The 15,300-nt window shown below is 49.5% G+C and overlaps 1 protein-coding gene across 1 annotated transcript in view; it reads right to left on the bottom strand.

Annotated features, from left to right (window-relative positions):
• Positions 1-15,300, bottom strand: part of LOC147666404 (putative cation-transporting ATPase 13A4) — a gene marked incomplete at its 3' end in the record, with an annotated part of 154,631 nt that overhangs the window by 19,588 nt on the left and 119,743 nt on the right. Inside the window, exons 2-3 of the mRNA XM_086949089.1 lie at positions 13,618-13,791; positions 6,417-6,560 (exon numbers count right to left, since the gene is read on the bottom strand). Of these exons, the coding sequence (XP_086805215.1) occupies positions 6,417-6,560; positions 13,618-13,791 (318 nt within the window). The remainder of the gene's footprint in view (positions 1-6,416; positions 6,561-13,617; positions 13,792-15,300) is intronic.

Below are 15,300 nucleotides of genomic sequence, written 5' to 3' on the forward strand. Positions count from 1 at the left end.
AAAAAACAGATAAAGAAAGGAAGCGTAAGGAGACTGTGCTTGGCTAGAGCACCTTGACCGGACGTGAGGCACGGACTGCGTGAACGACTTAGGATGCAGGAAAGAAGAGTGACGCAGGAGTGAACCAATGTTAAGCAGCAGGCGGGAATAAAGTCATTTTGTTGAATACAAGTCTTGCAGATAGCGCATGTGCGCTGCCTATGCTTGACCTAAAAACAGGAGCTGCAAAATCACCATGTAACTGAGAACCTCGCGCGCAGCCTAAAAAAAATAGCCATTATTTAAAAGGTAATCTAAAATTAGATTAAAAAGCACACTTTGAACCATCTTTGTCACTGAAGAGAAAGGAACTACTCTAGGTGGATGTGAACAATGTGCACAGACTTTGGACAGTCACTCAAAGTGAAGGGAGCCAATGGGTAACGTGGGCTGACCCATTCCACCATACTGTATGCTGTGGAGGAGGGAAGAAACATACGAATGGCAACTAAAGGGACCAATCAATGAAGCCCATTGACCAAAGCCCATCTGTGCACGCTAGCATCAGAACGGAAGTGAAACCACTCAGTGAAACAGAAGCAAAATCCTCACCCCTTAAAGGACTAAATGAAACAGTGAATGTGGAGAACTTGAGCCCTTCCTCATCCCTCACATCTATCCAATGAGAGGCGGCTTCACCAATTAAATCAAGACCAGCATCGTCGCCACACAATGGATAAGCACAACTAGACTCACAAGACAACATACATGACCGGAAACACCTTAAACCGCTGCACTGCTCAGAGGAGGTGGAACCAGTGAAGGAAGGCGCTGGGCGGGCGGTGGCAGAGAGGCGGCAGACATGGGGCGGAGCTTGGTCTGTAAGATTGGGTGGGTGAGTTTGATATTTTCCAACAATCACGCTAGCATATAATGATATAAAAACATTATACGACAAGCAGGGAACAAGAGGGAAAGAGGAAATGGAGGGGCAGTAGAAAGGGAGATGAATGCAGATTGGTGGGTCTACAAAGTGGGAGAAACAACATTCTTTTTTGAAATAACCAACATTTTTCAAGTGTCTCCAAACAAAGAGAGGGAAAAAGTGCGTCTACCTTTTTTTTTCTGGTTGCATAACAATTCCTGGTGAAATCCCACAGACACCATGCCATACCCGACTAAAAGCACTTGCAGCCAACTATTTATCACAAAAGACATTTATCGGGGGTGTAACACTCCAAACACCCCCTGAAGCTACGTCGCTGCTGCAGACATGCTGTGGCTTAGCTCAAGCCCTTCAAGACCAGGGGAAGGAAGACGATGGAGTCCGGCCTTGCGTCGAGCTGTCGTTCGACATCATTGGTAGCTTCACCAAGCGCGAAGCATCACTTTCAGAGATACACAAATGGTTCTGTAGAGCAGCAACAAATCAAACAACAAGACCGGTAAGAAAGAAATAACTTGAAAATCCAAACCAAGCAGTAAATAAGGAGTAGATGTACCAATGCTACAAACTAAGATCAAACAAACCTTCAAAGGTCATGCATTCCCAAAGGAACCCCTGCAAAATAACTGCTGCATGTCAAGAAAGCGCGATTCGTAAAACTCCCAAGAAATGGCGCAGCCCCCTCTAGGACCATCGGAAGGACCTCAGCTCAAGTTAGGCAGTTGAGTGGGTGGCACGGTCGGGTGGAAGCCGGGGATGCAGCCGTCCAAAGATTCCACCTTCAGGCTGAGAGGACATGGTGTGGAAACATCTGTCGAGTCGGACAAAGAGGACAGCTCCTTCAGGTCAGCTGCCTCCGCGGGCACCTGAACTCATGTTATTGATAATAACATCCACCTGGGCAATTACCTCCACAACGCTTGACTCACGTCAACGCAGGATGCAGTGGCAAACACTGCATTATTTACATCAGTAGAGACGTAAGCAGTGGCGTTCATGACCAAGGAATGCACCTCGACAGGGGGCCTCTGCAGACATCTGTACTTCTGTCATCAACATGAAGATCCTCATTGGATAACCTTCACCTCCCCAGCCATGGGCAAGCCCTGGAGAAGGTGCACTTCCACCGAAACATATGCACTGGCATGGACATCAGTAGCAGCACAACTACCTTCACCGCTCCCAACCACGGGCATCCGCAAACACCTAAACACGCCGGCATCTTTTTCAGCACCCACACATGAGTGGCATTCACGACTGCCAACCCAGTGGAACCACCAGACAGGGGAGCGTACGCAGACATCTGTGTATTTAGTACCAATATGAGCAGAAGCACGCACAACAGTTACCACTCCTGGTCCTGGGACCACACCGAGAGGCGCTGCATCTGTGAACACTCCTACACCAAGCATGAACATCAGCCCCAAGCATGCAACCACCTTCACTACTCCTCACCCTAGGGCACACAGACAGGGGCAGCTGCTGAAAGAAAAGCTGCATCGGAGCAGCAACACAAGCTTTGATACTTGAAATTATCCGAACTACCAAAGCAAACACAAGGAGATGATGGTCGGATCGCTGAAACTTTTCAAACACTCACCCCCAGTCACAGATGTGGGTTGAATCCATCATCATTCTTTAGCTCAGTCTGCAACCCCAGTTCAGACACAGCCATATGCAAATCAGTCTTGACCCTGCGCCCAATGGGAACAGTCCTGCCCGAACTGCCAAGCCAGGTCTTCCCTGGACCGGAAACAAGCATCCTGGGACTGGTTTCTGGTAACACCCTTCATCAGCCAGGCTAGCTTGAATCCAGTGGCACAGTGAGCCCGGGACCCACGTCTGGGCATACCCTGCCAACTTAGGGCGAACAAAGCAAAACCAAAGGGGATGATGGACGGAGTGTTGAACACTGCAAGCACTCACCCCCAGTCACAGATCAAACGAACTACCAATGACCATGGAACACACATTGGAAGAGCTTACTTCTGCAAAGACACCTACACCCAACATGAACATCAGCCCTCAAACACGCAACCACCTTCACTACTCCTAACTCTAGGACACCATAGACCGGGGAAATCGGCATCGTAGTAACAACTAAACCATCAATATCTGCAATGACCTTCACCACTGCCGACCATGGGCACACACACTGGCAGGGAGGGGACCTGCAAACACTACAGTATTAGTATCCACACACTCAGTGGTACTCATGGCTTCTAAACCTGAGAACACAGACAAGAGGCATCTGTAAACACCGGAACACCAGAATCAACATCAGTCCTCACGTGTGCAAGGCACCACTACTGATCCTGGAATCACACCTACAGAGAGGCGTCACAGACCACTGCACATATAGCATCCATTGGAGCACCTCCACATGCAGCAGCTGTCGCCACTTGCAAAGCAGAGAAACACTTGGACATGGAACACCATGGGACGCCTCCACCGGCCACTGTGCTCCTAGCATCAGCACTCGAGCATGCACAATCTTCACCGACGCTATCCCTGGACAACACCTGGACATGGGGGCACATTCAAAGGCAGCTGTACTCCTAGCATCAGCCCTCAAGCATGCAACAATGTTCACCGGTCCTACTCCTGGGCAACACCTAGACATGGGAACCTCCATCAGCAGCTGTGCTCCTAGCATCAACCCTCAAGCGTGTAACAATCTTCATAGACGCTATCCCTGGACAACACCTGGACATGGGATACCTCAGCAGAAACCTAGATGCTGGCATTGGCTTTAGAAAAGCAGAACCTTCCCAGGGGCATTACTTGGTCCAGGAAAATGAAACCATACATGTAATTTGTTACCAATGAGGGTAACTAAGAGAAAGAAGTCCTTTAATTTTCCTTCGGTAAGAACAAGTATTTCAGATCAAAGATAAGAAGAAGGCAGGTTGAGTGGTGCTGGTCCACCCAGACTGCATCATGCGGGTGGGCCAGGTGTGACCCGTGCCCCAACAACCTGTTGTCCGGCCTCTTTTGTGCCCCATCACCATGGCGGTCAATGCCACCCCAACATCCACAGGCATACTGCTATTGGAAAGTTAGATGCAGTCTGGGGCATTATGGAAACAAAGGCGTGCACACCCTCTGGTTAGGCATCTCATCTGATGGATTATAAGCATAGAACGAGATACCCGACTCGCGGGGGCACACATTTATTTAATCATTTTACATGAAAAGCACGTTTTGGTGCTAAGCTATGCAGTCGATTTTAGACAGTCCTGAAGTTAGAGAGTGTCTGACATAGTGAGTGACTCTGCAGCTCCCCCTTCCTGGCAACAGTCACTCTGCTCTAGTAGCCTTTGCAGCTGCCTCCTGCTGCTTCAGATAGCTACATTAGTTAATTTTAGTTTATTTTTATTCTGTAAAAGATGAAGCAAAAATGGAGATGTACAATCCTAGTGAGCATGGAGGTGGCTTCATGGCCCTTTAGTGGTTTGTAGCGGGTATAGGGGTGTAGCATATGCCGACTCAGAATCACTCTGACCTTGTCAAGACTTAATTCTGTTCTTCAGCCTTTGAGGCAGAGAGTTACTGTCATGCTCTAGGAGAAGTTTTCTCATCTCATTAAGGCCAAGCATGGAGGGGCAGCTGATGGCAGGCTAATGCAACTTCACCTCTAGAAGCTTCAGGTAGAGAAAAGTTAACTTTTAAAATGTAGCTTTTCCTAAATATTTAATGAAAATGTAACTTTACCACTGAACTGGAATTTAAAGAAATATTTAAAAATAGTGAGTGAACTATTACTGTAACTTATCCCAAACCCAAGATAACAGAATATTTTAATCTCTAGACACTAGTTTTACTCGCAGGACAGCCAGCGCTTTTACAGTGGAAATAGCTTTTAGGAGCTTGTCATCACAAGTCCAATGCAGCATTAGCTTTCTACTAGTTGGTAATTAAATATTTTATAATTAAATAATAAATATTTACAATGTAAAATATTTTTAATATTACTTTATAATTATTTATGTTCCTAACTATTTTAAATAACTTCATTTCATTTTACTAAGGGGTTTTAAGTCTCTACCTCCATTATTTTCTATGGCAGGGTGTTGCTTTACCAGTGGCTGGTCATTTGTGGTGCTGGACTTACTATTTAAAAAAAAAAAATATTTATTGAATTTTTCCACATACAAACATTGGCAGTTGTTTTCTATCATCGTGCTGGACTTACTATAATAGTTAGTGTGAATTACTAAAAAGCGTAAGTTGCTACAAAAGTCCTGAATGTGATTACAGAAAAGTAGTAAAGTTGCTCAGAAGTGCTGTCTGGGAGCCAGGCACAATGCAACCATAGTACAAGAGTAAATACAGCGCCCCCTGCAGATAGAGTTGTTAATGACAAGCGAATGCGAATAGGTGGCGCCACTGCACATGTGAACCACAGCACTTTCACTCCTCCATACAGAATGTGTCATTTCAGTGTCTGAGCAAAGACCGGAGATACGACTCAGCAGGAGGGTCAACAAGGTCACAGCAGGTTCAAAAATGGGCAATATATGGGGCCTGGTACACTGGCTCTTCAACTGATATATTTAGGTCTATATCATGAAAATAAAAGCAGAAAGACAGGCACCCACCATCCGCTTCAAAGGACCAGGGGTGAGAGGAAGGTGGAACCAAAGGGCCCGATTAGCCGGGGGGCCCTCACTTACCCAAAGAGATCAGTACCGTTTCCTGGGGGGTCGGTACTTTCAGGGTGCAGTAAACACCTCTCAATACAAGCTTCTGCCTCGACAATGAGGCCGGGCATGCAGATGTGAAATCTATAACAACAAAATCCACACAGTCCCTCTTTTCTGGACATTTTTCATTATGTTTTTCATCAGGTTTTTCTGGAAGAAAAAAGTCTGGTTTTTTATTATCGCTCAAATCTTAAGGAAGTCGACCAATAGTGAGCAGCGCATGAGCCCAAAGTCAACTGTATGTTTCCAGTGCTTTATTTGTAAAATATTAAGTGCCAGGGCCCTGACCAGGAGGCCACTCCATCTTGCCCCACCCATCGCCCTGGTCATTTCTACCAAAACAACTACTAACCCTCTCTCTCGCCTGCAAGTGCGACAGTTCAGATTAATCCAGGTCCCAAAAGCTAAAGGAATGGCTGCGGAGGCAGGTATTAGTAATCCTTACTATATGTTGTATTCATAAACAACTGTTCTGCTCATCTCTAAATTAGATGAGCAGCGCCACCATGTGGCAGAGTGTAATAAGTGTGGTGATGACAATTAAGTGCAAGTGACGAGCACCTGAAACCCCCCGGCTCAAATTAAGCACCGTATGTTTTTGTATGGCACACATAGGTCTTTTGTAAACAGGTAGCTAATGCCTGGCTATAGAGTAGACTTAAAAAGAAGAAAATAACCGTACATATAATATAATAAATGGCGACTCTGGGTGAATTATGAGACTACAAAAAAAAGGTCACTGGATCAGAAGATACCCAGGTTTGTTGGATGGAGGGGTCTCTCACCTTCATCTCTGGCTTCATGATGGCTTTGCTTATCACGGAGTCTTCGCCAGTGATGGGGAGATGCGATTTGTCTTCAGCAGAGATATTCAGATCTGACAAGTAGATCCAGGTCACCTTCTTCCTAGAGCATTGCTTGAACTCATCCTAAGAAAGAGGAGGACAGGGGCGAGGAGCTGGTTATAAACCGAACATAGAATGTTTGTTGCGCGCACATGCACCCGGAGGGTGTCCCCTCGTGCTCGTCTTATAATTGATGTTTATTGATACCCAACTCAATGGAACTCCGTTTTCTGTTCCCGGAAGGATGAACATTTGCCTGAAACTGCCCAGAATTTGAACATTTGAGGGCAAACACAGATCCCTGGAGTGGATGGATTAAGTAGCGAAGCCACCAGAGCTTACATTTCATAGCCTTGGGTCCGTCGAGTGGCTCTACGTCCAATGTGGTTGGAGGATATAAAGCAGAGCCAGCCCTGACAGGATTCACAGTTATGCACTGCATATTTCTTGTAGGTCCCAACAGCAAGTACCTAGCTCTCGGAGCTGTAATATGCCACCTTCCATTTAAATAACCAAATATAATTACATCTATTGGACGGAGATAGGATTTAAAAGGGATTGGAATAAAGGTAAGTTAAGATTAGAACTGTGAGGAGGAGAAATTGTTAAAGAGCACAGATTTGAAAAAAGAAGCAACAAAACGTAAAAAGTCAAGAGAAATAAGTGAGCAGAATGAAGAATGCTAACATTAATTAGTCAGCCTCATGGATACAAGATCACCAGGCAAGACTGCCTAAACAGGGATCTTCATTGTCTATAAAGACACACATCTCCACTACCTCCACCAAAACCTAAACAAACTAAGTCTGGGCAGTGAACTCCACTCCGCTTGCGGAGCTTGCAGAGTTTTATGCACTCCACGTTATGCGTAGCTCCTGGAGTTCAAAAAAACTCTGCTTTGCGTAGCAGAGTTTTTTTCCTCGCTTGCATTCGTCAACGCCACGTTGGTGAGCGTGAGCGAGGAAAATCCGCCTCCCGTGAGATATTTCCTCATTCGCAATTGTCAACATCAAGTTGGCGAGGGCAAGTGTGGAAAATCAACCTGCCGGCTCGATTTCTCAGCGCGGGCGATCAGATTTCTCAGTGCGAGTGGTCGCGTATGCTCGTGTTGGGAAAAAGTCTGTTTGCATCGACAAAGCTGTCGCTCGAGTAAAAATCTACTCGAGCGGCAGAAAGGAAGCAGCGCCCACTTGCACTGCGCATGGTGCCATTCACAATTATTACACAGTCCGGACAAGCACCTGGCACTGAAAATCACCACAAACGGCATTTATCTAATGCACTCCGCTGCTCACGTAGCGCAGCAGAGTTTTTTTGCCCTTCGCGGAGTTCCACGTAGTGGAACTCCGCAAACTACGCCCCGGCATGGAGCACCTCAACTTCAAATCGCAACACATTTCCCCCTGGCGTTGGACCCTAATCTACCACCCTAGGCCCCCAAGCTAACTTCACAGACTTCATTGCTTCCTAAGTCCTCGACACCAGCGCTTTCATCCTACTAGAAGACCTCATTCTCCATCTTGAAGACTGAACCAACCTCAACTCATTTGCCCGACCTGACAACATATGTAATATGTGACTAACCCAACACGTCACAGAGCCTACCTGTGGCAACTCCTGGAATTTCCCTAATGGGAGTAATGGCTCCATAGGGGAGGGAGGAGCCAACTCCCTGTAGTCATTAATTTGTCGAGAGGTTTCCTGTGATCTATCTGTGGTCCTCTAGCCCATGGGATGTAAGGTCACAAATTGTGGGCGAGGTTTACCCGTCCAGAAGAAGCTTATTTTATGGCAGGCTGTACATTTATGTCTTCTCATGTTGCCAGGCTCCTAGGTCTCCTCACCGGTACTCTTACATAACCCAAATGATCTGGAAGTTTCCAGAGCATTTTCACACTCGGAGCTCCAGCCAGAAGGACAGGAAAATCCCTAATTTGACCTTGATATCATTGAACCCCAGCCACTAAGGGACAATAGGCTTATCATTGTGCTCCAGCAACTAAGGGCCGGTAAGATTCTCACTGTGCCCCCGACACTAAGGGCCGGAAAGCATCTCACTGTTGCTCCAGCCACTAAGAGCCGGTAAGCATCTCACTGTTGCTCCAGCCACTGAGTGCCTGTAAGCATCTCACTGTGCCCCCGCCACTGAGGGCTGGTAAGAATCTCACTGTGCCCCAGCCACTGAGGGCCGGTAAGCATCTCACTGTGCCCCCGCCACTGAGGGCTGGTAAGCATCTCACTGTGCCCCCGCCACTAAGGGCCGGTAAGCAACTCACTGTGCCCCAGCCACTAAGGGCAGTAGGCTTCTCAATGTGCCCCAGCCACTAAGGGCCGGTAAGCATCTCACTGTGCCCCCGCCACAAAGGGCCGGTAAGCATCTCACTGTGCCCCTGCCACTAAGGGCCGGAAAGCATCTCACTGTTGCCCCAGCCACTAAGAGCCGGTAAGCATCTCACTGTGCCCCAACCACTAAGGGCCGGTAAGCATCTCACTGTGCCCCAGCCACTAAGGGCCGATAAGCATCTCACTGTGCCCCCGCCACTGAGGGCTGGTAAGAATCTCACTGTGCCCCAGCCACTGAGGGCCGGTAAGCATCTCACTGTGCCCCCGCCACTGAGGGCTGGTAAGCATCTCACTGTGCCCCCGCCACTAAGGGCCGGTAAGCAACTCACTGTGCCCCAGCCACTAAGGGCAGTAGGCTTCTCAATGTGCCCCAGCCACTAAGGGCCGGTAAGCATCTCACTGTGCCCCCGCCACAAAGGGCCGGTAAGCATCTCACTGTGCCCCCGCCACTAAGGGCAGTAGGCTTCTCAATGTGCCCCTGCCACTGAGGGCCGGTAAGCTTATCATTGTGCCCCAGCCACTAAGGGCCGGTAAGCATTTCACTGTGCCCCAGCCACTGAGGGCCGGTAAGCATCTCACGGTGCCCCAGCCACTGAGGGCTGGTAAGCATCTCACGGTGCCCCAGCCACTGAGGGCCGGTAGGCATCTCACTGTGCCCCAGCCACTAAGGGCCGGTAAGCATCTCACTGTGCCCCCGCCACTAAGGGCCGGTAAGCATCTCACTGTGCCCCCGCCACTAAGGGCAGTAGGCTTCTCAATGTGCCCCTGCACTGAGGGCCGGTAAGCTTATCATTGTACCCCAGCCACTAAGGGCCGGTAAGCATTTCACTGTGCCCCAGCCACTGAGGGCCGGTAAGCATCTCACGGTGCCCCAGCCACTGAGGGCTGGTAAGCATCTCACGGTGCCCCAGCCACTGAGGGCCGGTAAGCATCTCACTGTGCCCCCGCCACTAAGGGCAGTAGGCTTCTCAATGTGCCCCTGCCACTGAGGGCCGGTAAGCTTATCATTGTGACCCAGCCACTAAGGGCCGGTAAGCATTTCACTGTGCCCCAGCCACTGAGGGCCGGTAAGCATCTCACGGTGCCCCAGCCACTGAGGGCTGGTAAGCATCTCATGGTGCCCCAGCCACTGAGGGCCGGTAGGCATCTCACTGTGCCCCAGCCACTAAGGGCCGGTAAGCATCTCACTGTGCCCCCCGCCACAAAGGGCCGGTAAGCATGTCACTGTGCCCCAGTCACTAAGGGCCGGTAAGCTTATCATTGTGCCCCAGCCACTGAGGGCCGGTAAGCATCTCACTGTGCCCCCGCCACTAAGGGCGGGTAAGCATCTCACTGTGCCCCAGTCACTAAGGGCCGGTAAGCTTATCATTGTGCCCCAGCCACTGAGGGCCCGTAAGCATCTCACTGTGCCCCTGCCACTGAGGGCCAGTAAGCATCTCACTGTGCCCCCGCCACTAAGGGCCGGTAAGCATCTCACTGTGCCCCAGCCACTGAGGGCTGGTAAGCATCTCACTGTGCCCCAGCCACTGAGGGCCGGTAAGCATCTCACTGTGCCCCTGCCACTAAGGGCCAGTAAGCATCTCACTGTGCCCCAGCCACTGAGGGCCGGTAAGCATCTCACTGTGCCGCCGCCACTAAGGGCCAGTAAGCATCTCACTGTGCCCCAGCCACTGAGGGCCGGTAAGCATCTCACTGTGCCCCAGCCACTGAGGGCCGGTAAGCATCTCACGGTGCCCCAGCCACTAAGGGCAGTAGGCTTCTCAATGTGCCCCAGCCACTAAGGGCCGGTAAGTATCTCACTGTGCCCCCGCCACTAAGGGCAGTAGGCTTCTCAATGTGCCCCTGCCACTGAGGGCCGGTAAGCTTATCATTGTGCCCCAGCCACTAAGGGCTGGTAAGCATCTCACTGTGCCCCAGCCACTGAGGGCCAGTAAGCATCTCACTGTGCCCCAGCCACTAAGGGCCGGTAAGCATCTCACTGTGCCCCAGCCACTAAGGGCAGTAGGCTTCTCAATGTGCCCCTGCCACTGAGGGCCGGTAAGCTTATCATTGTGCCCCAGCCACTAAGGGCTGATAAGCATCTCACTGTGCCCCAGTCACTAAGGGCCGGTAAGTATCTCACTGGGCCCCCACCACGAAGGGCCGGTAAGCATCTCACTGTGCCCCAGTCACTAAGTGCCCGTAAGCTTATCATTGTGCCCCAGCCACTGAGGGCCGGTAAGCATCTCACTGTGCCCCCGCCACTAAGGGCGGGTAAGCATCTCACTGTGCCCCAGTCACTAAGGGCCGGTAAGCTTATCATTGTGCCCCAGCCACTGAGGGCCGGTAAGCATCTCACTGTGCCCCTGCCACTGAGGGCCGGTAAGCATCTCACTGTGCCCCGCCACTAAGGGCCGGTAAGCATCTCACTGTGCCCCAGCCACTGAGGGCTGGTAAGCATCTCACTGTGCCCCAGCCACTGAGGGCCGGTAAGCATCTCACTGTGCCCCTGCCACTAAGGGCCAGTAAGCATCTCACTGTGCCCCAGCCACTGAGGGCCGGTAAGCATCTCACTGTGCCGCCGCCACTAAGGGCCAGTAAGCATCTCACTGTGCCCCAGCCACTGAGGGCCGGTAAGCATCTCACTGTGCCCCCGCCACTAAGGGCCGGTAAGCATCTCACTGTGCCCCAGCCACTGAGGGCCGGTAAGCATCTCACGGTGCCCCAGCCACTAAGGGCAGTAGGCTTCTCAATGTGCCCCAGCCACTAAGGGCCGGTAAGTATCTCACTGTGCCCCCGCCACTAAGGGCAGTAGGCTTCTCAATGTGCCCCTGCCACTGAGGGCCGGTAAGCTTATCATTGTGCCCCAGCCACTAAGGGCTGGTAAGCATCTCACTGTGCCCCAGCCACTGAGGGCCAGTAAGCATCTCACTGTGCCCCAGCCACTAAGGGCCGGTAAGCATCTCACTGTGCCCCAGCCACTAAGGGCAGTAGGCTTCTCAATGTGCCCCTGCCACTGAGGGCCGGTAAGCTTATCATTGTGCCCCAGCCACTAAGGGCTGATAAGCATCTCACTGTGCCCCAGTCACTAAGGGCCGGTAAGTATCTCACTGGGCCCCCACCACGAAGGGCCGGTAAGCATCTCACTGTGCCCCCGCCACTAAGGGCCGGTACGCATCTCACTGCCCTTCAGGAGGGGGTGGTGGTGGTAGGTGGGGGCAGGGGAGGGGGGTCAGTCAGTATATTCACGTCTGCACCTTGTTGCTTACTGCGCAGTTTTCAGTGCATGAACAGCAGGGAGAGAATCGAATTACAGCAAACCATAATGGAGGCTTGTAAGCAGGGTCCGTGGCGGGAGAATCGAACGGTTGTTGCCACTGATCAGGGTAGGGGTGCCTGCACCCTGTTCTGGGGCGAGATTAGACAGGAAGCAGAGAGCAGCGCTGGGTACCAACGCATCCCGTCTATTCTTGTTTCGGGACCCAGCAGGGGTGCATTTTGGCTTGCAAGACTATCATGAGCACACCAATTTAAAAGTAGAGAGTTATGATTGGCCCTGGGATCTTTCTTTCCCTTGGGCCGTATTGCTCCTGCGGAACACAGAGTCCTGCAAGTTCTCTAATTGGCTGCAGCAACATGAGAAAAATGTTGCTTCTAGCCATTGCAGGACTTGGGGATTTAGTATAGCAACCAAATACTTTCAGACTATTTGAAAGTGGAATACTCTACTAAAACAGTTTCCAGTGATTTAAGACTGAAAAGGAGTGATTACAAGTAAACTAAAGTGCCGCAATAATGCGGCTAAATTTCAATTTGTGTGCTGCTAAATTTCAATTTCTAGGCCGCAAAATGTGCAAATCCATGCCGCAATATTCTGGGGGTCTGACTAAAGGCCGGTAGGTTTCTCATTGTGCCCCAGCCACTGAGGGCTGGTAAGCATCTCATTGTGCCCAGGCACTAAGGGCCGGTAGGTTTCTCATTGTGCCCAGGCACTAAGGGCCGGTAGTTTTCTCATTGTGCCCCGGCCACTGAGGGCCGGTAGGTTTCTCATTGTGCCCAGGCACTAAGGGCCGGTAGGTTTCTCATTGTGCCCCAGGCACTAAGGGCCGGTAGGTTTCTCATTGTGCCTCAGGCACTAAGGGCCGGTAGGTTTCTCATTGTGGCCCAGGCACTAAGGGCCGGTATACTGCTGCAACCCTATGAATGTCACTGCATCGTCAAGTGATGAACTTCCATCGCCGCCATGCTGGCTGGTAAGCATGTGAGACATCTGTCCGGTATTTCTTCACAGACTCGACACTAATTGCAAAGCATGGTAACCCTCAGCGTCTCCACAAGGGCAGCAGTGGTGGACTGGCTCTAGGTTCAGTGACCAGGGAGCTCTGTGTTTGACCACTGAGGGTTGAAAGCTATGGTTAGGGTCAGCTCTACATAACTTGCAGAACATGCGTGCAACGAGTATCTCGCACACCAAACAAAATGCTCATGGCCTCACCATTGATGTGCGAGATGAACAACAAGTGCCATAAATAATCTTACAGATAAAATGATGTACCACATTACCCCCTTAACACTCTGAAAGCGACAACTAGGAATGTCATATTTTGAGGTGGCGCGAGTGCTTTGCGTTATTCATTTACTCTGGTCTTGGGTATTGTTTTTTAATGTTACATATGTTGCGAGGTCATAAGCTTCACTTTCAGGTCAGAGATTTTTTAAGATTCCCTCTGACTGTAAATGTTCTCTAACAGAATGATAACCTTATATACCAGGGGGGATTCTTCTGAAGGGTGCAGGTGGGTGTTAAATTACGACCTACCGTAGTCCGAAGCAATATCACGTCGGCATCCTCAAGGGAGCAGGGGATGCAGTTGGCAAACACATCCCAATCAGGTCTCCAATAAAAGACAAGTAGAAGGAAGCCCAGGGACAGGACATATCCTGTGATACACAGGGCCCTGCGGCAGCTGTGGGTTTGGTATCCCAAGATCTCCTGCAAGGAAACAAGACACTGTTAGAAACACACCTTGACCATGGATGTAGGATGCAAGAACAACTATGAAAGATGAAGGGAGGGGTGGTAAGCACTGGGGTCATTGGAGCCAGCCCACCAGGGAGCAAAAAGTGTGCTGTCTCACTACTGTAGCAAAGCAGCACATTGTTCTATCTCATCTCATAACACGAAGACTGTGTGTGGGCAAGTGCCAGAGATACACATTGAAACCACTGAAGCTGCTGACAGGAATCACACATATAAGATGCTCTCTGACAGCCAGAACACATGGGAGAAAAGTCCAGGACTGCCCGCCAGGGGCTCTAAACCCTTCATCTGGACCAGGACAGAATCAGCTGCAACAACACTAGTTGGACAACAAAACACTTCCACCGCAGGGTTGCCCAGTGGTCTTCATTAACACGTAACCTTTCAACGCCTACCTGGGGGTTGCTGAGCAATATTCTGACATTCAGTGTGTAGTCACAGATGCTAAAGATACATTCACCATTGGAGAAGGGAGAGCAGCATGTGTAGAGGAGCAAGCCACTGAGTGGACAGGTGGGGCATAATAAACAACTAACACATTCTCTTGTTAATATCCCACAACAATTTGATGGGGCGCCCCACAAAGGCAAAGCTACAGTCTCTCTAATACAACACCATGGCCACCTTTGTTAGCTTGGCAAAGCATTCGACTTACTGTTTCATGGATTTCAAGGCACAAGCTAACATAGAACAGTAAAACCTACCACTCAACCTATATTTCGTTTGGTTAAACATCAATACAATCTTTGACACATATTACAATATATCATACTAATTTTTTTAAAGATATTCTTCCCAACATTAATTTACACCCAAACTCATTAACATTGCAGAGTTTTATTCTTATCTAAATTAAATTACATTATACTTCTATTAAATCCTTATTGGTGCTAATTTCCGAAATGCATCACACCCCACAGTCTAAATGCATTCAATCACACATTCATACCTATTCATACTCCTAGATAAAAACATTGATTCCTGGACAACATCGACAATCCCCAGAGATCAGTGGGGATGAGTTTTAAGACCTGCGATGACCAGGTTTGAATCACAGAAATATTGGTAACATTTAATATAGAAGTCTTCCACACGAACATCTCACAAAAAGAGGTGATTAACATCGCGAGAGAGTTTCTGTCTGGAGTCCCGCAGAGAAGCCAAAATAAGTCAGAGTGACTTCCTTGGAACTAGGACTTATGAACAATTTCTTTCATTTTGTTCATGAAGGGTACCAGCAATTTAAAGGGACGATAATGGGGTGTTATATGCTCCAAGTGTTGCAAATATTTATGTGGGTGAATTTGAGGATTGGTTAATTCACAATGAGATCATCTTGTTTGTGGAGCGCATCAGATGCCGTTCAAGGTTAATTGATGATCTCTTCTTCCTTTGGCAGGGGAAGGAGAAACAAATCTGATAAGTTTAAACTCTGGATCAATCTTTGTGATGAGAATTTTA

This window comes from Lissotriton vulgaris, unplaced genomic scaffold (assembly GCF_964263255.1).
Source record: "Lissotriton vulgaris unplaced genomic scaffold, aLisVul1.2 SCAFFOLD_1311, whole genome shotgun sequence".
NCBI lineage: Eukaryota > Metazoa > Chordata > Amphibia > Caudata > Salamandridae > Lissotriton > Lissotriton vulgaris.